Genomic DNA, 24,332 nt, shown 5'->3' on the forward strand with positions numbered 1-24,332 from the left:
AAGGAGCCACGCTTCAGTTCTCCATATGGAATACCTACATATATGTAATTTTATGTTTAACCATGTAAAATCTGATGTGGAATGTGATAATACGTGTGCCACACGCCAGAACCGGGACCAGCTCTTGATTATTGTTATTGCCAGCAAATGCTCGACTTTGATCTCAATCTTGAGACTGCCCGAGGGTTCGGGGACGAGCAGCTTGGGCGGATCTCAAGTTGCGCACTTTCACCGCGAATAAGAATTTGTGGTAAACAAGTGAAGACGCGTGGAGTAAATTGTAGTGCTGGGATTATGCATAAATGAATGGATACATATACATCTATATATATATTTATTAATGTGTGTATGTATCGGGGATGATAATTGGTGTAGCATTCGTAGTCGAATGAACCGTTAAATCGAATCTGGAGCACTGGCCCAATATCCATGCAATACGCGGCCCACAGATTAACACCTTTCAACGAGGCTGCGTCGAGACGAAGATGTTCTAGATACCAATGCGAGTATATGGGGAGTTTCAGGGCCTTTAGCACATACATTTCTCTGCATTAGCACCGTACACACACACACACACACATCCAAAAATATGCCTAGATCATTGGGTTTTGGATTGAGTTTTTCTGGCACATCGCGTTAAGTTTTGCGTTTAGTTAACGTGTGAACACCCAGCCGAACGGCAGCTGGCACGTCGCTGACAAGGATTAGGAATAAGGATTACTACAAACATATACACCAACAGAATGATAGGATACTCTGATATGTCAACGAAGCCGCAGCGCAAATGTACGCCGGGCCTGTGGACTCTGCTGCTAGCCATGCTGCTCTTTGCGCTGACCCTGACGGGCGTGGCGCTGCTTGAGGCGGGTCGCGCTGAGTCACCGGCAGATCATCGCCTGGCTGATGTCTTTATTGTGCGGCGTCTGTGGTCGCATTTTGGAGCGGCCACAAACGAATCGGACGGCGCAGTTGCCGCCACTGTGGAGCGCATAGCCAGGGATGCGGTAAATGCCAGCCACGTGACAGCAACTGGACGCAGCAACAACTACTACGAGGAGCAGCAGGCGGTGGTTGTGAATGCCGAAAGTGCGCAACCGCCCATGGCCGAGCGACGGGATTCGTTTGGTCCGCCCCAAGGCAGATCGTACGAGGATGCCACTTACCCTGAATATTCTGCTTTTGACTATGGCAGCGAGCAGTCGTCGGCGGAGGAGCCCTACTTGGGCAGCGACAGCTCAGCTGCCTCTGAGGAGCAGTCGTCGGCAGGCGAGGGCAGGGCGGCGCAGGCACGTCCCCACGACGCCTACTACGGGCAATGGCAATATGCCACACAGACAGCAGCGCCCGTCGGCAGTGACAATCGCAAGCTGCAGCCAGTGGGCAATCGGTAAGAACAAGCACCAAATTCTTGGAATAACAGCCAACTAACTATGCGATTTGTTTAGAGCTCCATATCCCGCCTACGATGAGGTGTACGACTATCCCATGGGCTTTCAGCAGCGTCCCCAGGATCCTGCCGTCTCCAAGCAGGTGGCACCAGCGCCTGCCCATGCTGTGGCCTATGCGCCGCCAGTGCCCACAGAATCTACGCTGGTAACATTTTTGAAGGCCATCAAACAGTTGTGGGATCTCTATCAGGCATTGACGAGCGCCTGGGGTACGGTTTCCGAGCGTCATAAGCAGAGCACCGAGCAGCTAAGAAAGAAGCGTCTGCAGAAGCAACGTCTGCGCCAGCAACAACAGCAGATCAAGTCCAGAATTAACTCGAAGAAACCGCCACGCATCGAGGGCGATAAATTTGCCAAGCTTAATCAGACCAAAAAGGCCAAGACAACGACTACAACAACGCTAAGAACCACCACCAGCAGCAGCAGCAGCTCTACCGGCAGCAGCAACGACTCCGATGAATCCGAAGAGACGACAGCAGCACCTGAGCGTGCCAAGGAAGCAGCTGTTCCGGAGAACTCGGTGCGTGGACAGCGACATAAGCGTGAGCCGGAGCCGGAGCCAGCGAGTACAGATGTGGGCGAGGGGCGTTACATTAAGGGTGATCCGCTCAAGGGCTACTATGATTTCGTCATCACTGAGGGTTCCTACAAGTTCTGGGCTGTCTTTCAGGTATTACATCAATACGAGATTCTGATTTAACAGCAGCAAATGGTATTATTATCTGTTTTTCGTAGGTTGGTACCGCGCTTCTGATTATCTACTCGACATTCGCTGCCATTTACTACTCCAAAGTAAATCCCTTGACCAGCGATTACGATTATCAGGATTATTTGGGCGCCGGACGCTCCATGTCGGGCGGCGACGATGATTTTGTGGATGACAGCGAGCCAAGTACACCAGCTGCTCCCACATCTCGATTTATGGACTGGCTGCCGCGTACAACGCATTCCCTGAAATTCATACTCGATGCCATTGATAAAATGCCATTAGACAATGACCATAAATCGGAAATAGGCTGGTCCACGGGGAACAGTGAGACAGCGGCGTCAGATGATGCAACAGGGGAAAGCAGATAGGAAAACTACTTTTACATATTTATGAAAATAAAATACGTTCAAAAATTAATATTAATTTCATTATGGGATTAGGGGCCTAGGGGCATATTTATATAAAGTATACATAATTTATATATGATGCAGGTATTTATCACGATAATGTACAATAATAAAACGACCATTTTAGGCTCTCAACCCAGTAGTTATTATTGTTTATATTGGGGAAATCAACATGTTTTTTATTTATATTAAGAAGAAAATGCATTCTTAAGACTTTTGTGTGGTTCCAATTAATTAAAAATCAACGATTGCGGTTAATTCAAAACCGTTAATCCGAATGCAAGTACAATTCAAATATAATTCAAATTTTAAATATTTACTGTGTACTCACTGTTTGCCATTCACCGTGCTACGTCAACATATGCCATTCACATTTTGCTTCCAGCTGAAACGCATCAGATGTTTATTATTTTTCTAGACGACGTGTAATTTGCGTGTGTTATGAAAATAAAAACGTAAAAAAAAAACACAAACAAAATAAATTTTAAAATGCACAGCACAACACAGGGGAAACAGAAAATGCCACAGATAATGCTGGCGCTCATTTTGTTAGTCGCTGCCGCAGCAGCGCACGATGCCAAAGACTTTGATGATTCCGTGCTCTACAAAATAGATTTCGAAGTGCCCGATCTATTGGCAGAACCGGTAAGAACAAGACTGCAGCTCCATTTAAAGTAAAATATGATGACTATATATCACGACTATATCACAGGAATTGGGCAATCAGCTGCGCACATTTTACACACAAGAGAAGGAGAAATTCGAGTGTCTGATACCTTCACTGGAGCTGCCCAAGGAGGAGGAGAAAACCAATGAGCCGGAACAATGTAAGTGGCGCCGAGGTGTCTAATTCTAGCCAAGCATTCATCTAATTGCAATATTCTACGATCCAGCTCCAATTGGACTGCTGCAGCCGATCTTCTCGGCGCCCACCTGTTCGTTTCGCATTGAGGCCTATTGGTCGTATGAGATCTGCCATGGCCATCATGTGCGCCAATACCACGAGGAACGTGAGGGCAAGAATTCTAAGTTTCAGGAATACTATTTGGGCAAGTGGAGTGAGGAGAAAACGGAGCTGGCCAAAAAGAATTGGGAGGCCGAACGCCAAGCTGATGGCAAGCCAAAGTATAAGACTTTGAAAATCGATAATACCAGATATCCATACTTTGAAATGGAGTTCACCGATGGTACCATGTGCGACATTATCGATGCGCCGCGCACAACGATGGTGCGCTATGTATGCTATCCGCATGGCAAAGATGATATTTATTCATTTAAGGAGACCTCATCGTGTAACTACGAAGCAATTATCCTGACCTCATCCCTGTGTGCCATACCTGCTTTCCATGCCGAGGAGACTAAAGAGATATCCATTAAATGCTTCAATTCGCAAACGGAGCCGCATAAGCCTATCAGCATGCTGCGCCAGGAGCTAAACGAGTGGGAGGAAAGCGAAAATGATTTACTTATTTCAAAGGAAAACAAAGCGCCAGCTAAGCTCTGGTCCAAGACGGATGGTGATATGGTTACATTCAAGTATAGCGGTGACGTCGACAAAATTATCTTGGAACTGATGGCCAATGGTGATATTGAAGTGGACAACGATTATCAACAGATCGTGCTATCCAGAAATACGCCGGGCACAGTGCCACCGCCTCTGAGCGATCTGACACCTATTAAAGAGTTTATCTCCGGCAAAAACTGCTTAACTGGCGTAAGTAATTCTTTCGACTCATTATCTCTTTGTTAAAGCTGTGCTCTTTGTTGCAGGGCACCGGTTGGTGGAAGTATGAATTCTGTTATGGCAGGCACGTGCGCCAATTCCATAAGGAAAAGAACAGCGAAATTGAACTATTTCTGGGCTATTTCTCAGAGGAGTCACATCGCCAGTGGGCCAGCTCAAATCCCGACAAGGGTGCTCGTCGTCCAGGCTTTACATCCTCCATATGGCATCACTATGACAAGGGTACGCACTGTGATCGCAGCGGTCTGCCACGTGAAGTCGACGTTAAACTGACCTGCACTCCCGTCAGCACTAGCGGCACAGCTGTCTCCATGTACTTGCTGGAACCAAAAACGTGCCAGTATATTTTGGTCGTAGAATCGCCCATCATTTGTGATCTCATGCATTATGCTGACGACAGCGGCCTGGTCACGCCGGACAGCTTGCAAAAGTTCCTGGCAACCGACAAGCCGGTGGTTTCCGCTCCCTCCGTTGGTCGAGATGCAGGCTCCGAGGAACAGATACGATCCTAGAGTTTGTTGTACAAGCATACTTGAAAATATATTTAATGCGGGCTTTTATGTAAATTACTTTTTACTCAACAAGAATGTATGAAGTTTAAAATTAATAGTCTGCGTTTCGTGTGAATTGAAAATTTGCAGCATAGACATACACCATACCATCGCATCACAAAAGCTTAGCACGTGCAACAACCCGATAAGGCGCCCATTTATCAAACCTTATATTAAGTCTTATACAGAAGTTGGGAACTCCAAACTAAAGCGTCTTGCTTGTTTTTTAATGGATATTGTAATAGATATTGTAATAACGTAGCATTCCTACTTATGTGTAATATTTACATCGAAATTTATTGTCGTTGTATTGCTTAGTTACAATTAAAAAAACGTCGTATTATCTTATATCGTCTTATTTACAATAAATAGTACTAGTTCTTCTTGACCTTTGCCTTTTGGCCAGTCTTTTGCGACTTGCCTTTGCCGCCACAACATTTCCTCCAGCAGAACTTGAGCACAACTGTGCTTATTAAGGCGATAACAATAAGAATCGTTGTAAGCAATAGATAGACGTCTAGATTGTGCCTCGCAATAAAGTTCATATGGACAAGGGGACTTTGCATGTGGCCGGCGCCATGATGACGGAGTACATAGTTAACCCAGTAGATCACCGAATCGCGTGCCGACATAGGACGATCGCGATAGAGTTTGGAAAACTGTTGAACCTTGGTTTTGTAGCTCGGATTCTTGAGTATCTCCTTGATGGCACCCTTAAACTCATCCACCTCCAGGGTGAACAAATCGATGCGTAGGCCGTAGCCAGCCTGAACCAGCTTATCTGCATTTCCAGGCTGATCGGCAAATACAGGCAGCGCCAGCATGGGCTTGCCATGGTACTGAGACTCGGCCACGCCTCCTTTTCCAGCGTGCGTTATAAACAGCTTAATGCTGGGATGGGCGAGTATGTCGTCCTGTGGCAGCCACTTTTTATAGAGAATATTAGACGATTTTCCGGGCAAGTTCTTAAGATCATCCCACTTCCAGATCACATTCTGTTTAAGGCTGGAGAGCGCTTCGAATATTTTGCCAATGAGTTCTGGTTGAATGTGATCGCCCTTGAGATTGCTGCCCAGGCTGAAGAGAATTGCGCCATGCTTCGCATTGTCCAAGAACTCCTTTATGTCCTGTGGCAAGGGATCGGGCTTATTCTTAATCTGTATGCCACCAATCTCAATAACTGCAGGCACGTTGGGTCTGATAGGTCCCTCGCTGATGGCATGACTATTGCAGAACGCCAGAGATACGTTCTTCTTGGCCTCCTCATAGCTTATCATGGACGGATCCTTGCCCCAAAGGCGACTATAAGTAAAGTACAAAATGATTAATAACAATACATAAAAACAACGTGGTCTTCCGCCAGTGTAAAACTTGAATATGTCCTATTATCTTGAACTTCACGATATTTCCCAAAGGTGGATAAACCAAAAAGTTTTATACAATCGTTTTCCACAGTTAAGGGGAATTCACATTCGGAAAATATAATATAAATTGGTGGCTTCTAGTTTTAACTGGTTTTAGTTAATCAATCAGTCCATATAAAGAGATAAAGAATTGTTACTCACTCGTAAAACTGCACATTTAATATATCCAGATAGAAACCCAAGAGGCGGAAGAATATGGAGCTACCAAAATTGGCCAGACGCTGCTTAAAGTCCATGGCGTGGCCAGGCAGTACAGCTACATTCATGCTGGGCACTGTGGCGACCAGTTCTGGATTGCCAACAGCATCATCGATTTGCACCATGGGCGCTCCGGTCCAGCTCAAAATCAAGGGGCAATTAAATCTGGCACCAAGGCCCACCTGAAAGAAGTTGAAGAAGAAACCCACGACAACAGCATCGAATTTGTTGTCTTTGTTCTTGTAGAGATCGGTGAAGCGTTTGTCCTCCAGCACGTCGACTTGCTTGTAAATAAGCATCGAGAGCGAGCCAAATAAACTTTTCATCGTAGTAATCATTGAGGGCTTCTCCTTTGCCATTGCGGTCATGCCATCGCTTATGACCTTCTCCTCGGCCGCGCTCAGAGGTATCACAATGTGTTTGATGCTCTTGTGTGTCACCTTTGGCTGTGTGGTTGACACCACTGTCACATTGTGACCCTCCTCGGCCAGCGCCTTCATGATGGACATGTGGATTATCAGATGCGATGGACTGTGGCTGGTGAACACGCCCAATATATTAGCGCCCTCAACAGCCGGCGATTGGATCACAAAGAATCCGAGCAACAGGCAAGCAAAAGTGCCGGTCAGAAAAGATCTACCCTGGTGCGCCATGTCAACGTCTCTGCGGAGGGTTTATGTGGTACTAAGTCTACTGTTTGGAGTGCGTTTATTTATATAAACTAAACGCTTCGCCTCAGACCGGCCGTCTGATAAGAATTGATGCCTCCTGATAAGGAGACTTAAATCGCCAAACACGTTATCGTTTTCGGTGCGTTCTGTTAATGTGAGAAGGTTTTAGACAATGCTGAGCGACTCGCATATACCCTGTACTAGCTTTCACAGGTATTAACTGTCAGATATAAAATGTCCTGGGTTAAAATATGTTATCAGGGCAATTCCTCTAATAGTTGTTCAGTTATATAAATATATCTAGTCTCCCTGAGGCTCGCGGAAGTCTTATTTGGAACGTCTGGCTATTTTAACCTTACAGATATGTTTATAATCGGATAAACAAATAGATATTTATCGATCCCGATAACAGAGTAATCGATACATTTAAGTTAACTGAACAATGCCTTTTAAAGTCTCTGTGATTGGACAGTCTGACGGATATGGCTAAATCGCATCAATTATATATATTCTTAATCCGCAAAAGTAGCCTGGCCTATGCATTTGTCTTTTTTAAACATTTGCTAGCACTGCAATATACCCTATTATTCAACAAATTATATGTACAGGGTATTAATATTTGTTGTTACCTACCTCTCGAATTTCGAAACGTACAACTTAACGCTATCACAAAAACATAAAGAACACGTAATATAAAGAGAAATCCAGTTGGAAACTTATGAAATTGGCGCCACTTTAACTAAATATACTGTAGGGTATATGGAGCATAGGGTTAATTTGTAGACAGCCTGCAATGTCAACGGGGTGAATTAAATTAATGATTTTTTGATATATCGCACGAATCGCCAATAACAAATTAATAAGACACATTAGTCACAGTTCTAAAGCAATTAAATATCTCGTATATAATTTGCATTTTTCTCATTTGTACGCATAACGCGCGGCACTATGTATATATTTATATAGACATATATATATATAAATATATACATAAGGTAAAAACAACAACAATCGCATTCGCAAACTATAAAAACCAACCAAAATCAAGCACATTCGCGTTCGGTTTGCGCGTTTCGATGGCAACGGAGACACTGAGGACTGGGTCTGGTCGAGAATCGTTTGGACAGATGCGAGTCAATTAATAGTAAAAAATGTGCACTGAGAGAAATAATTGCTTGCTGAGAATAAGAGAGAGAGAGAGAGAGAGAGCAACTCTAAGGAAATGAAATAGAGCTCATTATATCGTTATTTGCCTTAATAGTAAATTAAACTTGACATTGCCCTTTGTTTTACTCACTGCAAATAATCACGTAAGGGCTTACATATCTCGAAATTATAGTTAAACTTGAGGTAGCAAAAAGTGCAAGTTATATCACAGCATGCAAAGTGCACGGAGAAAAAACTGACCTTAAAGCATCTCAGGAAATTTTATGGCTACAATAGTCATAGAGAAATACAATGATATTCTATGGAATTGGAGCATAGAATCTCTTTACTCACTTTTCCCAAAAACTTAGTTAGTGATTCATTGATTGAGGCATTTGGCATTTCATTATTGTACAATACAGCTTCAATATGCATATAATACTTATGCATATGCATAACAAACAATTTTACTCAAACATAAATGTGTGTAGTTTAAAATTCAAAAGTCTGCGAATTTTTTCAGCAAAGACATGCACCACAGAAGCTTAGCACGTGCAACAACCCGATATTATGCCCGTTTATCAAAGATTATATTAAGTCTTATAAGGAATTCTTAGAATAGTTAAGACTAACATGTTTTTACTTTTTAATATGCAGTTGTTATGAAAATTCTTTTTGACACAGCATTCTTACTTACTTGTATTTTCTAGTTTAGCTACAATTATTTAAATAAATCAAATCTTACTGTCCTATTTACAATAAATAATATTAGTGCTTCTTGATCTTTGAGTTTTGGGCAGTCTTTTGCGATTTGCCTTTGCCGCCACAACATTTCCTCCAGAAGAACTCGAGCACAACTGTGCTTATCACGGCGATAACAATAAGAATCGCTGAAAGCAATAGATAGACGTCTAGATTGTGGCTCGCAATAAAGTTCATATGGACAAGAGGACTTTGCATGTGGCTGGCGCCATGATGACGGAGCACATAGTTAACCCAGTAGATCACCGAATCGCGTGCCGACATAGGACGATCGCGATAGAGTTTGGAAAACTGTTGAACCTTTCTTGTGTAGCTGGGATTATTGAGTAACTCATTGATCGCACCCTTAAACTCATCGACCTCCAGGGTTAACAAATCAACGCGTAGCCCGTAGCCCGCCTGAACCAGCTTATCTGCATTACCAGGCTGATCGGCAAATACAGGCAGCGCCAGCATGGGCTTGCCATGGTACTGAGACTCGGCCACGCCTCCTTTTCCAGCGTGCGTTATAAACAGCTTAATGCTGGGATGGGCGAGTATGTCGTCCTGTGGCAGCCACTTTTTATAGAGAATATTAGACGATTTTCCGGGCAAGTTCTTTAGGTCATCCCACTTCCAGATTACATTCTGTTTAAGGCTGGAGAGCGCTTCGAATATTTTGCCAATGAGTTCTGGTTGAATGTGATCGCCCTTGAGATTGCTGCCCAGGCTGAAGAGAATTGCGCCATGCTTCGCATTGTCCAAGAACTCCTTTATGTCCTGTGGCAAGGGATCGGGCTTATTCTTAATCTGTATGCCACCAATCTCAATAACTGCAGGCACGTTGGGTCTGATAGGTCCCTCGCTGATGGCATGACTATTGCAGAACGCCAGAGATACGTTCTTCTTGGCCTCCTCATAGCTTATCATGGCCGGATCCTTGCCCCAAAGGCGACTGTAAAATTAAAACTCATGTTATTTGTATACAAAAGCATTTCTATCAAACATACTACAAAAATCATTGAATAATAGCAGATCGAAGGAAACTAAATAAGTCCCTTGCACTAGTTACCGTCCATTTGCTGATATTTTTTTCTAAGCCCCTACTAGATGTTCAATTACTATGAACGTAAACAAAATTCTATTGGTACCTCGATCTCATTCAGTTAGTCAATCAGTCAATTTTAATAGAAAGGGAACTGTAACTTACTCGTAGAACTGCGCATTTAACATCTCCAGATAGAAGCTCAAGAGCCGGAAGACCATGGAGCTACCAAAGTTGGCCAGACGTTGCTTAAAGTTCATGGCCTGGCCAGGCAGAACGGCCACATTCATGCCGGGCACCGTGGCAATCAGTTCGGGATTGCCAACAGCATCATTGATTCGCACCATCGGAGGTCCCGCCCAGCTCACAATTAACGGACACTTGAATCTGGAACCGAGTCCCGCCTGATAGAAGTTGAAGAATAATCCGAAGACAACTGCATCAAATTTGTTGTCTTTGTTCTTGTAAAGATCGGTGAAGCGTTTGTCCTCCAGCACGTCGACTTGCTTATGGATGAGAATCGAGAGCGAACCAAAAAAATTTTGGATCGTCGTAACCATCGAGGGCTTCTTCTTGGCCAATGTGGTCAATCCATCGCTTATTACTTTCTCCTCGGCCGCGCTCCGGGGTATCACAATGTGTTTGATGCTTTTGTGTGTGACCTTTGGCTGTGAGGTTGACACCACTGTCACATTGTGACCCTCCTCGGCCAGCGCCTTCATAATGGACATGTGGACTATCAGATGCGATGGGTTATGGCTGGTGAACACGCCCAATATATTAGCGCCCTCCACATCCGGCTGGACAAAGAATCCGAGCAACAGGCACGCCAATGGGCCGGTCAGAAAATATCTGCCCTGGTGCGCCATGTCAACTTCTGTTGGCTTGATGCCTCCCGATAAGGGAACTTAAATCGCAAAGCACGTAATTGTTTTCGTTGTGTTCTGTAAATGTTGTGCATGCAATGCTACACATGAGAATGCTACAGTCGGCAATGCCCGACTAGCAGCTGCCCTGATAGCTGCATTTGGCGAAACAAGCATTTGTTCTTCCATACACGCAACAATTGTGTAAATTATTCCCGATTTGTGGTCTGCTGTCGATTGTGATCGATATATAAGTCACACACCCTGCCTTTAGTACACTTACAAATACACACAGACATGTTGCTACAGGGTATTATAATTTGTTATCAGCTACCTCTTGAATTTCAAAACGAACAACTCAACGCTATCACATAAACATAAAGCGAACACGTAATGCCAAGCGAAATCCAGTTGGAAGCGTAGGAAATTGAAACCAATTAAACAAGAAGTCTTAGCTGTAGGATATATGAGGAATGGGACTTATTTGTAGCTTGACTTGAATAAATGGACTTTTGATATACATAATACATAAGACAACGACAAAGTATATACATACATAATGTAAGTTATAATATATTTGATTTTGTACGCATACCGCGCACGGCAATATGTATGTATGTGTCTGTATATGGTCAGAACAACAACAATCGAATTCTCAAATTATAAATGCATAGCGAAAAACAGCTTGTATATAAAGAAAACAAACCAAAACCAAGCGCATTCGCGTTCGGTTTGCGCGTTTCGATGACAGCGGAGAGACTGAGAACCGGCTCTGTTCGGGAATCGAGATGTGATTCAGAGAATAGTAAAAAAATTGCACTGAGTGCAGAAGTTGCTCGCTGAGCAATAGAGAGGGAGCACGAGAGAGAAAGAGAGAGCAACTTACAGAAAAATTAAGCTGGTTTTATCGTTTTTTGGCTAAGCAGCAAACAAACCTTGACACTGCTTTTTGAATAACTCACTCAAATAATCACGTAGGGGCTTATCTCGAAATTATAGTAAAACTTGGGGTAGTACAACAGGCAAAGTGCACATATGTTACAATTTCACAATCTAAGAACCCAGTTAGCCCAGATATTTATATTTTTAGACAACCCATTTAACATTAAGGTTTTTAATTGGATTTTTAGGTTTTTAATTTAAAAGTGTTATGTACTCTATTAGAGCAATATTTAACGTAATTTTTCTTAAATTCTTCAGCAGCTACTACGTAATTTTCCTCAGTGTGATTGCACACTGCCAGATAGAGAGACAGAGAGTGAGAGAAAGAGAGAAAAATGCGCCTATTAATAGTCAATAGGAGTGTTGGCAACTTGTTGATACTTTTGTGGTTCTATATATAAAAATGTATATATATATATATATAAATATATACCGATTATAGCATTGTGTGTTTGATTACGGCGCCACGCGTCGTATGCGTAATGGGTGCAGTCTATCAATTGAATTAACTAGATGTAGGTGTCTAATTCTCTTTGACCTTGTCTTTTGAGCGTGCCAATCGCCGCAGCTGCTTCAAAGTGAAGCGCAGCAACAGCGCAAAAACAAACAAAGAGACGGCAAGAGCAAGTAGGAGGCAGGCATACACATCGAGATTGTGGCGTGCCACAAAGTCCATGTGCAGCCAGGGACTCTGCAGGTGGTAGGCACCATTGTGCCGCATTACGTACTCCGTCCAATAGACGACAGACTGACGAGCGGTGAGCGGACGATCGCGATAGAGCTGGGAAAATTTGCGGACATTCTGGCGATATGCAGGATTGTGCAGCAGCTCGCGTATGCTCTGCTCCAGTCTATCCTCGGTTAGCGTGAGCAGATCCAGACTCAGTCCGAAGCCGGCGGATACCATTAGCTCTGCATTGCCAGGCTGATCACCAAACACGGGCAGCGCCAGCATGGGCACACCGTGGTACTGGGCCTCCGCAATGCCACCCTTGCCGGCGTGCGTGATGAAGAGCTTGGTGTTTGGATGGGCCAGGATGTCGTCCTGTGGCAGCCAGTTGTGAAAGTATATATTTGCAGCATGGCCCGGCTTATGCTGCAGATCATCACATTTCCAGATGACGTGCAGCGGCTGGCGCGCGAGCACCTGGAAGATAGCCTCCATGATGTGTGGCTTGAAGTAGGAGCTCTTAACATTGGTGCCCAGGCTAAAGAAGATGGCACCCTCTGTGGCATTGGCCATAAATTCAGCCAGCTCTTTAGGCAATGGATCCGGCTGCTCCTTGATCTGCACGCCACCAATTTCAATGGACTGCGGCACCGTGGGACGTACAGGACCCTCGCTATGCGAGTGATAATTGTAGAAGAGCAGCGAGACGCGACGCTTCACATCTTGGTAGCTGGGCAGAGCAGGATCCTCGCCAAAAACGCGTCTATAAAATAAAAGAGTGGCCAAATATTAGGATGCAGTTCGTCGAAAAGAGGAGCGCGTTACTCACGTGTAATAGTTGTTCATGCGTACATCCAGTGCCAGGCCTATACCTTTGAGCAACAGCCAGCTAAGGTAGTTGCGCAGTCGCAGACCGAAGCCCATGGTACGGAGGCGCTTGTCCTGAACCACATTCACGTTGGGCACATACGCGGGATCGTAGATGTTGCCCACCTCGTCGTCGACAAATGAAAATGGCACGCCCACCCAGCTTATAATCGCGGGTATGCCCAACTTGGCTGCCACGCCCAATTGGTAATCATTGAACACATAGCCCAAGATCATCAAATCGAACTTCACCTGCGGCTGCTCGTGAAGTGCCCGCACATTGGGATGTAACAGGAACTCATACTGACTGTCCATCAATTGACCTGTTCCTATTATTGTCTTGAGAAATGTCATAGCCATTGAATGCTTCTCCTTGGCCGAGTTCGCCATGTACTCGTTCACGAAGGCCAGATGATGTTCACTGAGCGGCGCCAGGATATATGTTATATTCTCATGCGGCACGAGCTTGGGCTTCAAAGCCGTCACAATGGTCACATTGTGTCCACGATCCGCCAGCGCCCGCATCATTGACATGTGCACTATCAAATGCGATGGACTAAATGTGCTGAACATGCCCAAAATGTTGGCGCCATTCACACGTGAATCTGGAAGCACCAGCAGCGGCGCCAGAATCATCAAGAGCACGTTGCCTCGGACCATCCTCATGCTCAACTGAATGGCGAACGGGTCAGTCAAGTGGCTTTTATTTGCACAGTTCCCGCCGGGTCGAAGCTCTCTTAATCAAACACACTTGCTGCGCCAAGATGACAGCGCAGTATTACATTAATATTATCTGTGTCTGGTCTGTGCTCTCTCGGCGTGCTGTGACGAAGGGCTTGATAAGCTCCTTTAAGAGCCGACATTTTTTTTTTTTTCGTAATTGAATACGTCTGCTGTACAGCAAATCATTTATGTTTATTGATAAGTTCATTCATAGTTAAGATTAAATGAATCACTTATGCAATCGCAAAAGTTTCCCTAAATATTTTAAGCGCTTGGCTCCAAGTTCGACTCCCAGGCCAATGAATGGAATTTCGCATTGTCTAAGGTATTTGCCTATCTCTTTAAATCGTTTTCTAACTAAGAACTGATAAAAGACACCTATAAATGTGATTTCAACTAAAAGTTGTCCCATTAACTTTACGACTTTTATTTCTGTGATAACACGTTAAGTAGCACACGGCAGTCAGGGCACTTTAAGCATTCTATTCAGCGCGTCATTCTGAACAAGCACATATGTTTATACTCTATAGCCTCGAATATTTCTCGTGCAACCCATTTATGGCATAATATTTCCCATACAGGGCGTCAGGATGTGCTTAAGTTTAGTTAGGTGGTTTTATTAAAATATATACTTTTCAGACAACTCTTACGAATTAATATACTTTTCGATTACTTATACTCATTGTCTCTTCACTTTCTTGCTCGTCTTCGACTTGCCACATAGCTTGCGGCAAGTGAATTTCAGTGCACGCCAGGTTAAGAACAGGACAAGGGATAAGGCAGCTGTGAGTACAGCATAAACATCTAGATTGTGGTAGGCCACGATGCCCATGTGCACGGACGGACTCTGGAGATGGGGGGCACCCTTGTACCGCAGCACATAGTCGGTCCAGTAGAGCACCGTCTGCTTGGCTGTGAGAGGCCTGTCCCGGTACAGCTGCGAGAACCGACCGATGGTCAGGGCATACTGTTTGTTGTTGAGTACTTCCTGGATATTTGCCTTGAAGTTGTCTTCGTTCAGCTGCAGCAAGTCGAGGGCTACGCCATAGCCGGCCTTTTGCATATTCTCGGCATTGCCGGGCTGATCGCCGAAGATCGGTAGAGCCAGCATGGGTACGCCGTGGTATTGCGCCTCCGTGATGCCACCTCTGCCCCCATGGTTGATGAAGAGTTTGATCTTGGGATGGGCTAGTATGTCGTCCTGTGGCAGCCACTTCTTGTAAAGAATATTTGCCGATTTACCGGGCGTATTATCTAAGTCCTCCCACTTCCAGATCACATGCTGTTTGAGGCCTGACAGCACCTTGAACATGGATCGCACCAGCTCGGGCTTGACAGCCGTGCTCTTGATGTTCGTGCCGAGGGCGAGCAAAATGGCGCCATTTTGCGCATTCTCCAGAAACTGGGCAATGTCCTCCGGCAAGGGATCAGGCTGATCTTTGACTTGAATGCCACCAATTTCCGCAACGGCCGGCACTAGTGGCCTGATGGGACCCTCACTGACGGAGTGGCTATTGGTGAACAGCATGGAAACGTTGCGTTTCATCTCGCCCAGCGTCGGAAAGTTGACTTCATGACCAAACTGTTGATTATAGTACTTTTCCAAGCGACGGTCGAATATCGTCCACATAATCCTAACAATGACCTCCATGCCCAGGTTCTGCAAACGCTTCACAAAGCCCATTTTCTCGCCACGTGCCAATGACGTTCCCAAATTGGGCACATACGAAGTCTCTGTGGGATTGCCCACAAGCTCATCCACGGCCAACATGGGCGCCTGCATCCACGAGACAATTACCGGCACCTGCAGCTTGGCGGCCACGCCCAGCTGAAAATCGTTGATGAAATAGCCCATGAACATTAAATCAAACTTGGTCTCGTATATGCGCTGAAAGCGTGGATCCGACAGCAGCTCCAGCTGTGAGTCAACCATCAGCCTCATGCCGCTCATCAGACGAAGCATGGTATCGATGAACGAATTCTTTTGACCAGCCATTTCGTTCATTTGGCTCTCCAGTAGCTCCTCCTGCTCATCCGTCATGGGCACCACAATCACGTGTATATCTTTGTGTGTGACAGTGGGTTTCATCATGGTCACCACGGTCACATTGTGTCCATTTTCGGCCAGCGTTTTTATCATTGACATGTGGAGTATCAAATGCGATGGACTGTGACTGCTGAACAGGCCCAAAATGTTGGCGCCCCGCGCGGGCAATGCGACCATCAACAGGCAGAGCCCAACTATGCTCAACCGTAACCCAACCATGTTGCTTGACTACTGTGCGTTGGAACGCCTTATTCTTAACTATGCGACTGTAGCCCCAAAGCAGTCTATTTATAACCGAAGGCAAACGAGACGCTTATCGATCGTTCGCCGATTTTTTGCCTATCATTAACTCCAGTCGTGGGCTAAAGACTTAAATACGTGAGTTGTACAATGGATGGGCTACATAAGTACAACTGTATATAAATAATTTACAAGCATATAAAGTTATTTTTTATAACTATTATCTTTCTATATTGAAGTCAGTGTGACTTACAGGGTATTACAGCTTCGGCTAGCTATAATTTTGTTCTGTGCCCATTAAAAATGACTGAAAGAAGGTAGAACAGCCATACGGAACAGCTGCTGGGTCTGACCCCTGATGTGATCCCAGTGGTTGATTTTGCGCCGCATAGGCTTGATCAAGACGGCAAGCTGAGTCTAGAGAGCCAAATTTTCTCTTTGATTTGTTCGAAATAAATAAATATCGATTCCAAGACATCAAATCATTATGTTACCGCTCGAACTTACGGCTATATTTGAAATAACGACAATAAACTCTGGAAATAGGGTATTTTCTCAGCTATACCTATTTGTTACTCATACTTAAATTCGAAAAATATCTCGATTGGCCAAATTGTTGATTCCCATTAGGCATATGTAGAATATGTTGAGTGTAGCGTCAGAATGATACAGCACAAGCTTTTGCTATCTTATTTCGACAATTCTCTCTTAATTCTCTCTTTCTCCATTTATCTCTTACTTTCATTTCTCTTTCTTAATTGTAGTTTGTTCTCAATTTTTCACTTTACCCATCAAAATACATACACATATTTTTTCGTTTTCTCAAATCAAAAACCTCTTTTAAAATTTTAAAAGAGTAATCCTTAGAAAATCCTATCTCTTTATTGACAAACTCTCTTCCTGGCGATTAAAAGAAAGTTATTAGCTATATTTATACAGCCCAATCCCTACATTACTTGGGATAATATTTGTCAAATAACAAATATCAAAGAACAAAGAATGAAGCGATCAAGAGCAAAACGAAGGAACAGAGAGGGTGAGAGAGAGAGAGAGAATATATATAATTAAACTCTTATTATTATAATGTCCTATGTCCAGCTGATTAAGAGAACAATACTCTCTTATAATTGTTGGAAACACAATTTTTACTTACTCGTCTAGTTACACAGAAGTATATACATTAATTTGGAGGCCATATCAAAGCTCACCCAATCACCACGACAATTATATCAGCACTTAAACTATTTAAATTTTTTGCTGCCCGGTGGAATCGGATTCGTTTCCATACGCAACAGCTGCTGGGTCTGACCCCTGATGTGACCCCAGTGGTTGATTTCGCGCAGCTCAGACTTGAACTCGCGCAAGGTCTGCTGCAGCTCCGGATAGAGCTGCTTCAGCACACCATGATCCAGAGTGGGAAACATATGATGCAGTGCATGCTCGCCAAAATGGGTGAGCACCAGTAGATCGGACCACTTGATGTCGCCACGATCGATGATCGTATCCAGCTGATAGAGGCCCCAATCGCGATCAGAGCGCGTGGCATCGCCGTCGTGATAAATGCGGGGATCATGATGAGCTGCGGTTAGACCGATGAAGCCGAACAGAAAGCTGGCCAGGCCCAAAATAATAAGCCAGCTAGTGATAGCAGAGCCAAGACCCACACTTGTCGAGAAATAGAGAAAGGCAGGTAAGGTAAAGCCCAAAAGATCGTGCCAGTACATAACATTCGATCTGAGCAGCGAGTAGACCAGACTGTAAAGGAAATATAAATAAATATGGCTTCATCCAAAAGTTTAATTTTTGATTAAAACTAACCGTAGTGTAAACTGCACTAGACTCATGACCGTATATATAAAGGGTGATATCAGCACGGAGATCAGACGCTGTGGCCGGCTCGCATATTGCCGACCGGGTACCCAGCAGAGGAAGGGTTCAAAGAACGACATTTCCAGATCATGCAGCGAGTTCGGATAAACATGATGGGAAAGGGCATGCGATATGCGCCAGCCATTGAAGTTTAGCAGTATTAGATTAAAGCTATACATGCGCCAATTATCACGTTGATGAAAGTAATTGTGGGCCGAGGTGGATAACCAGCAAAGCGCCAGGCCTGCAAAGGTACGCAATATCAAGGAGTCCAGGACTGTGCCGGCCCAGCTGAAGAGGAGCACTGAGATCAGGATGCCGGTGTGAAGTAGCTGCAAATATACGAAAAAATATGTTAGAAACAATTAGGTGATATTTCAAGCCCCCAGATCTGCATTAAAATATACTAAAAACGACTTTCTTTTTTTTCGAAACTCACATCTGTCTTGTGGCTGGGTCGATAATTAAGCGCTCGCAGCTTCGCTCGTACTCGCCTCTTTAGGGTCAAGTAGAAGCCATTCTGCTCCAGCGTAAACTTATAATTTCGCGGCTTCGAGGCTGGGCGTACTTCGAACTTGCTGAGCATACGCTCAGCATGCTCCTCAATGTGATGTGATTCGAATGGTTCGGTTATATCGGTGCCCTTGGTGCACTTAATCCAGAACGCGCCGCCCGGATGCCGTTGTGCGAAGTCCGTCAAATCGTAGAGCTTATCTTTGATGCGCCACAGGCCCTCGGCTTCGTCGTCTCGGTGTTTGCCCTCCAGCCAGCTGCAAGGGCGGGGCAACTGTGAGTGACCCTTGGGATATGGTCCAACGCCAATCTATAACTATTTCGAGCTACGCACCTCTCGTCAATGATGGGCCAATGTCTGCGATAGCTGGGATATGTGCGGGATATGCCCGAAATGCGCCAAGCTTCCAGCTCCGCATTGGGTGACATATTTATTTGTAGCCTAATCTTTTGACTAATCACAAATGTTTTCTATATCTATCTATTTGTGTTAGCCGAAGTCCAAGAGCTGATATAAATTTATAAAACCGGTCTGTTTGTTCACAGACCCCACTCGACTGGCCGCCTGCTTCGCTTATGATTCGCCCCGTGGAGCGTAGCTCTGCTTTTGTCTCACATCACTCGACAAATTATAAAAGCTCGGCGAGCTTTCGGCTTTTGTAGCGCCTCTTATCAATGGGCCGCTCCAACACCCCAGAACTAACTGCATTGCAACGAAATGTAAATGGATCACTATAAAACGCCATGACAAGATACTGAAAACGCATGCTTTGGCTGAGTTAAAAAGGCGCTCAGAGTTTTAAACGGGAAAAAAGTCTCAATTTCAAAAAGATTCCCCAAAGAATCCCTACAACATAACAACTGTCCACTCCAAAATCCCATGACAATATACTGAAAATGGCACGCATCACAACTTTAGATACGTTAAACGAGTGCCTAAAACCTTATTTGGGTAGAGCAGGTATTTATAAGTTCCGCTCACACTAAACCTTATATATGTTTGCGAAACAGCTCGAGAACAGGCCAGTTCTTTGCTCGATACCAGTTTGTTCTATTTCAAGAACCATACAAGTAATCTAAAATGTTAAATGAAAGCTTAAGATTTGTTTGTTGCGCAACCTGAAAGTATGTTATAAAGGATAGATTTATTTATATATTTCTACATTTATATTAAAATTCGGACGCTTTTAGATTTCCATTGAAGAAATCTTAGGCTATAATGTCGAAATTGCCATGGAAACGTTTGGGCTTTGATTGTGCATATGTTAATCAAACTCTGAAAGACATCTGTTTGATAAGACGCGGGAGCTATCAATAAACAATACACAAGAAAGGATAGTTGGAAACGCAACACCGAAGATTAAATGCTCTTGTACAAATGACATATATTAAATATGGTAAATCGATCAGGAAGCAATTAAAATTCACAACACCTAAAAAAAAAAAAATATTTATACAAGAACTCAGTTCAAGTTTTTCTTCTCTTTTCCACATAATTATAGTTATCGGTTTCTCAATCAACCCGATCAAGAATGCATATGCTTACTTAAATTATAATTTCATCAATCGGTACAAAATTGCTGACAATACTCGAATGCCAATTTTAATTTCAATTTTTATAAACATATTTTATTGCGCCTAAAGTGAATTTATATTTCTATTAAAGGCTAGTTTTTCCAACTGATTACATAAATGTGCTGCGTCGTGGTTAGTATTGCAAAACGTGAAACGCCGTCTGAAAGCTAGCTGCGTATCAGCGGCATATTTACCTAGGCCTGACCCCGGCAGCCGGCAGGGAGCGCTTAGCATAAGTACCAACTGATTGCAAGCCGATTACGGGTGGATAGACCACCACACGCGCCACAGTGGGTCAGCGTGGTTCACGTTTAGAGGCAACGATATCATCGGGTTCCAAACACTTGGCTGTGCTGCCAGTGTAATAGGATGGCAGACTCGACAACGCTGGGACTGATAACACGACGCGTCACGGTTATCATAATGGAAATATTTTGATACCCAGCAACTATTGGAAATGGGTGAAACAGGGCATATGGATTTTGTGAAGGTGTTTGTAACAGGCAAAGCCTTTAAGTATTAATAATCCTCAGCTGATATAGCCAAGTGCAACTTGGAGATTATTTAATTAATATTTTCGAATTCCTTACATAGACCAATTTAGCTTTAATTTAATGATAACTCTGCTAGTATCGAAAATTTTCGATTGTTATTATAATTAGCATTGGCCTTTCATATAAAGCTCTGAAAATTTTACAAAACTTAGGCATTTAACTTACAAGTTATTAGAGGATGAATCTTAGAAGGTGGGAAACCACGAGGAAAGGCGCATGTTTATAAGGCATAATGAACAACAGGGTATTTCATAGCCGATCACTCACAACTAATACACCAACTTGTTATTCATGAATCGATTTGTGACCGGCTTAGGTCGACACTTATAATCTAGATGCGCTCTAAAGTACGCTCAGTACGCGTTGAAAATAGCTCGAGTTAGGTTCTATACGCAAAAGAGACAGCTCAGCAAGGATCTAGGACAATGGTCATTGAGACGTGGAAGAAGAGCGGAATTGCCACAAAATTTCCCACATATCGCAATTCGGCGCTGGTGACAGTTCACAGCTGGCAGAAGGGCAAGCGTCAGGATGATGAGGCCGAAGGACTTTGGCGCATTAAGGATGGCATTTACGATTTTACGGAATTCATTGACAAGCATCCAGGCGGCACCTTTTGGATACGGGAAACCAAAGGCACAGACATTACCGAAGCATTTGAGGCACATCATCTAACCACGGCGCCAGAGAAGATGATTGCCAAGTACAAGGTGCGGGATGCGGCCAAGCCGCGAATCTATACGCTGACCCTGCACGAGGATGGCTTCTATAAGACGCTGAAGGAGCGCGTGCGGGAGAAGCTGAAGACAATAGACAAGCGGCCCAAGCGAAAAAGCGATGTGAGTGATGATCTTTGATGATCCTCGACGGTCTTTGTTCAATTTCTCCCCCATTAGATGATCCATCTGGGCATATTGCTCTCCACCTATCTGTTTGCCGTAGCCAGTGCCAAGTATGATAGTCTGCTGGCATTGGTTCTCGCAGGTGTGGCGCTCTGCTGGACGGTGATAGTGTCCCACAATTATTTCCATCGTCGCGATAACTGGCAGATGTACACCTTCAATCTGGGCATGATGAATTTTTGCTCGTGGCGCATCTCGCATGCCCTGTCCCATCACATCTATCCCAATTCCTACATGGATCTGGAGCTAAGCATGTTCGAGCCGTTGCTCTGCTGGGTGCCCAATCCGCACATTAAGACCAAGGCGCTGCGCTATGTATCTTGGGTCACGGAGCCGCTGGCCTATGCCATTGCATTCTTCCTGCAAATGGGCATGCGGTAGGTGCCTGATAATCTTTAAACTGATCAATTGATAAACGCAATAGTATATTTATAGCATCTTCTATTCGCTGCGCCACACAAATATTATGTACTGGCACGATCTGTTGCCCCTCTCCATACCCCTGGTCATGTATTATGGATCGGGCGGCTCGGCGGGCTTACTATGTTGTCTACGGCTGTGGCTATCGATGACGTCCATCGCCAGCTTTGCTTTTTGCGTAATCGGTCTGAATGCGGCGCATCATGACCCGGAGATCTATCACGAAGGCGATGCGAATCGTGAGGATCGCGACTGGGGCCTGTTCCAGGTGGACACTATAATCGATCGCGGCGACTTAAAATGGTCACAATTTCTCGTACTTACTCACTTTGGTGATCATGTGCTGCATCATCTCTTCCCCACCCTCGATCACGGACTGCTGCCCGCTCTTTATCCAGTGCTCTATGAGACCCTCGATCAGTTCAAGGGCGAGCTACGGGAATGCAATCATATTGAGCACATGATTGGACAGCACAAGCAGCTATTGCGCACTGAACCCAATCCCAGGGCACCTGGTGCTGGAAAATAGAATATCTTCAACATTGTATGTGTGTGTGTTTGTAAATGAAGGGATCGCCGTATGCATTTGGGTTTATAGCATTAGAAGTGGATGGGATAGAATTGTGCTCTTCATTAGAGAAGATGCCATTTATATACATATTTTGTCTAAAATGTTAAAACTACTCCTATTAGATAAAGATTCAACATAAAATATATTAAATGTATTTGTATTCAAGTATGCAAAATAAAAATAATGAAATTTGCGGAATATGTGTATCAGTATTGTTATATATGGGAGATATTTATTCAATTTTATTGATCTACAACATTTGCACTTACCTTTCATCCAGTCGGGTTTGCCAAACTGTAATTCCTAAGAATCGCGAAGAAGGACAGTCGATGAGGGCGCTCGTTACCTTTCAATAATGATTACAACATTTTAAATTCGCATTACACTCTTCGATTGTAGCCACATTATATCACACAAAAAAAAAAAAATTCACTGAAATTACATAAAAATGGACAGGTGCTACTTGAATTTTTGAGAATCGAGGAGGAGGGCGCCTTATAATAATGCTTACAACATTTTAAATTCAGACGACACTTTTGGTTTGTAGCCACAATAAGTTAAAAAAAAAAATAGAATTCACTGAAATTACATCCAATTGGGCAGACCCTATTCGAATTTTTGAGAATCGAGGAGGAGGGCGCTCATTAACTTTCAATAATGCCTACAAGATTCTATTCACATTACACTTTTCGTTTGCAGCCACATTACATCACACAAAAAAAATGCACTGAAATTACATCGAAATGGGCAGGCTCTACTTGAATTTTTGAGAATCGAGGAGGAGGGCGGTCGTTTTTTTTAAATTATTAATTCAACTGAGTATTTTTAGCTCGATTTTCTCCTTTTTTCTTTTAAGTCGAGATCATACCTTCACTTCCCCTCCCTCAGCAGATTCCCTCTCTCTTTCTCTCTTTGACTCTCTCTCACTTTTACTCTCTTTTTTATTCACTATCTCTTTATTTGTAACCTACTCTTTTTTTTGCTCTAACTTATGTATCTCTCACTTACATTACCAATTTACCACTTCCGGCGCTCTCTCTCTCTCTCTTCTAGAGGAAAATTTTATTTAATTACTTCTCTTTCTTTCTTTCTTTCGCTGTATAATAACCTCTCGCCCTGTCTCTTTTAATAAGAAGGTTTTTTCTCTCACTCTTACTTCCTCTAATACTTCGATCTCTCTGCCTTTCTATCTCTCTCGCTCGTTCTCTCTCCTCTCACTCTCACTTTATGTTACTCTTTCACTCTCTTCCTCTCTCTCTGTCTTACTCACTCTTTGTCTCTCTCATTCTAGCTATCTCTTTTGCTTCGTTACTTTCTATATCTCTTTTCCTCTTCTCTCTTACTCTCTCTCGCTCACTATCTCTGCTTCTCTGCTCCCTCTCTATCTGTCTCTCTGCTCTCTCTTTCTTTCTGCTTTTCTGCTCCCTCTATATTTCTCTCTGCTCTCTCTTTCTTTCTGCTTTTCTGCTCTCTATATCTTTCTCTCTGC

The 24,332-nt window shown here is 43.8% G+C and overlaps 8 protein-coding genes across 11 annotated transcripts; 3 read left to right on the forward strand and 5 right to left on the reverse strand.

Annotated features, from left to right (window-relative positions):
* The first annotated feature begins 649 nt into the window (after positions 1 to 649).
* LOC6627877 (uncharacterized) lies at positions 650 to 2,578 on the forward strand. Its single transcript, XM_002051965.3, has 3 exons — positions 650 to 1,387; positions 1,446 to 2,118; positions 2,184 to 2,578. Exons 1-3 carry the CDS (start codon positions 744 to 746, stop codon positions 2,523 to 2,525), a joined length of 1,659 nt encoding a protein of 552 aa, XP_002052001.1. The 5' UTR covers positions 650 to 743; the 3' UTR covers positions 2,526 to 2,578.
* A 389-nt stretch (positions 2,579 to 2,967) lies between these two features.
* Positions 2,968 to 4,868, forward strand: LOC6627876 (endoplasmic reticulum lectin 1). The gene is made up of 4 exons (XM_002051964.4): positions 2,968 to 3,209; positions 3,277 to 3,391; positions 3,458 to 4,278; positions 4,335 to 4,868. Exons 1-4 carry the CDS (start codon positions 3,054 to 3,056, stop codon positions 4,818 to 4,820), a joined length of 1,578 nt encoding a protein of 525 aa, XP_002052000.2. The 5' UTR covers positions 2,968 to 3,053; the 3' UTR covers positions 4,821 to 4,868.
* A 262-nt stretch (positions 4,869 to 5,130) lies between these two features.
* On the reverse strand, positions 5,131 to 8,254 carry LOC6627933 (UDP-glucosyltransferase 2). 2 transcript variants are annotated; one of them, XM_015172843.3, is made up of 4 exons: positions 8,191 to 8,254; positions 7,786 to 7,940; positions 6,425 to 7,298; positions 5,131 to 6,161 (listed from the first exon to the last, which is right to left on the reverse strand). In XM_015172843.3, the coding sequence occupies exons 3-4, from the start codon at positions 7,132 to 7,134 to the stop codon at positions 5,234 to 5,236; spliced, it is 1,638 nt and encodes a 545-aa protein (XP_015028329.1). In that variant the 5' UTR covers positions 7,135 to 7,298; positions 7,786 to 7,940; positions 8,191 to 8,254; the 3' UTR covers positions 5,131 to 5,233. The 2 variants fall into 2 exon arrangements, with proteins under 2 accessions (XP_015028329.1, XP_015028330.1); XM_015172844.3 differs by lacking the exon at positions 7,786 to 7,940 and having other exon boundaries at positions 8,191 to 8,249.
* A 444-nt stretch (positions 8,255 to 8,698) lies between these two features.
* On the reverse strand, positions 8,699 to 11,710 carry LOC6627932 (UDP-glucosyltransferase 2). 2 transcript variants are annotated; one of them, XM_015172842.3, is made up of 3 exons: positions 11,657 to 11,706; positions 10,250 to 11,028; positions 8,700 to 9,994 (listed from the first exon to the last, which is right to left on the reverse strand). In XM_015172842.3, the coding sequence occupies exons 2-3, from the start codon at positions 10,951 to 10,953 to the stop codon at positions 9,067 to 9,069; spliced, it is 1,632 nt and encodes a 543-aa protein (XP_015028328.1). In that variant the 5' UTR covers positions 10,954 to 11,028; positions 11,657 to 11,706; the 3' UTR covers positions 8,700 to 9,066. The 2 variants fall into 2 exon arrangements, with proteins under 2 accessions (XP_002051998.1, XP_015028328.1); XM_002051962.4 differs by having other exon boundaries at positions 8,699 to 9,994; positions 10,250 to 11,710.
* Positions 11,711 to 12,048: 338 nt separating this feature from the next.
* Ugt37E1 (UDP-glycosyltransferase family 37 member E1) lies at positions 12,049 to 14,091 on the reverse strand. Its single transcript, XM_002051961.4, has 2 exons — positions 13,392 to 14,091; positions 12,049 to 13,325 (listed from the first exon to the last, which is right to left on the reverse strand). Exons 1-2 carry the CDS (start codon positions 14,087 to 14,089, stop codon positions 12,416 to 12,418), a joined length of 1,608 nt encoding a protein of 535 aa, XP_002051997.3. The 5' UTR covers positions 14,090 to 14,091; the 3' UTR covers positions 12,049 to 12,415.
* A 657-nt stretch (positions 14,092 to 14,748) lies between these two features.
* Ugt37C2 (UDP-glycosyltransferase family 37 member C2) lies at positions 14,749 to 16,441 on the reverse strand. The gene has a single exon (XM_002051960.4). It carries the CDS (start codon positions 16,416 to 16,418, stop codon positions 14,832 to 14,834), a length of 1,587 nt encoding a protein of 528 aa, XP_002051996.1. The 5' UTR covers positions 16,419 to 16,441; the 3' UTR covers positions 14,749 to 14,831.
* Positions 16,442 to 17,480: 1,039 nt separating this feature from the next.
* LOC6627929 (cytochrome b5-related protein) lies at positions 17,481 to 19,410 on the reverse strand. 2 transcript variants are annotated; one of them, XM_002051959.4, is made up of 4 exons: positions 19,156 to 19,410; positions 18,748 to 19,078; positions 18,258 to 18,640; positions 17,481 to 18,194 (listed from the first exon to the last, which is right to left on the reverse strand). In XM_002051959.4, the coding sequence occupies exons 1-4, from the start codon at positions 19,248 to 19,250 to the stop codon at positions 17,681 to 17,683; spliced, it is 1,323 nt and encodes a 440-aa protein (XP_002051995.1). In that variant the 5' UTR covers positions 19,251 to 19,410; the 3' UTR covers positions 17,481 to 17,680. The 2 variants fall into 2 exon arrangements, with proteins under 2 accessions (XP_002051995.1, XP_070065409.1); XM_070209308.1 differs by having other exon boundaries at positions 18,748 to 19,095; positions 19,156 to 19,403.
* A 1,894-nt stretch (positions 19,411 to 21,304) lies between these two features.
* Positions 21,305 to 23,041, forward strand: Cyt-b5-r (Cytochrome b5-related). The gene is made up of 3 exons (XM_002051958.4): positions 21,305 to 21,789; positions 21,847 to 22,229; positions 22,288 to 23,041. The coding sequence occupies exons 1-3, from the start codon at positions 21,376 to 21,378 to the stop codon at positions 22,799 to 22,801; spliced, it is 1,311 nt and encodes a 436-aa protein (XP_002051994.1). The 5' UTR covers positions 21,305 to 21,375; the 3' UTR covers positions 22,802 to 23,041.
* The last annotated feature ends 1,291 nt before the right edge of the window (positions 23,042 to 24,332 follow it).

This window comes from Drosophila virilis, chromosome 4 (assembly GCF_030788295.1).
Source record: "Drosophila virilis strain 15010-1051.87 chromosome 4, Dvir_AGI_RSII-ME, whole genome shotgun sequence".
Taxonomy (NCBI): domain Eukaryota; kingdom Metazoa; phylum Arthropoda; class Insecta; order Diptera; family Drosophilidae; genus Drosophila; species Drosophila virilis.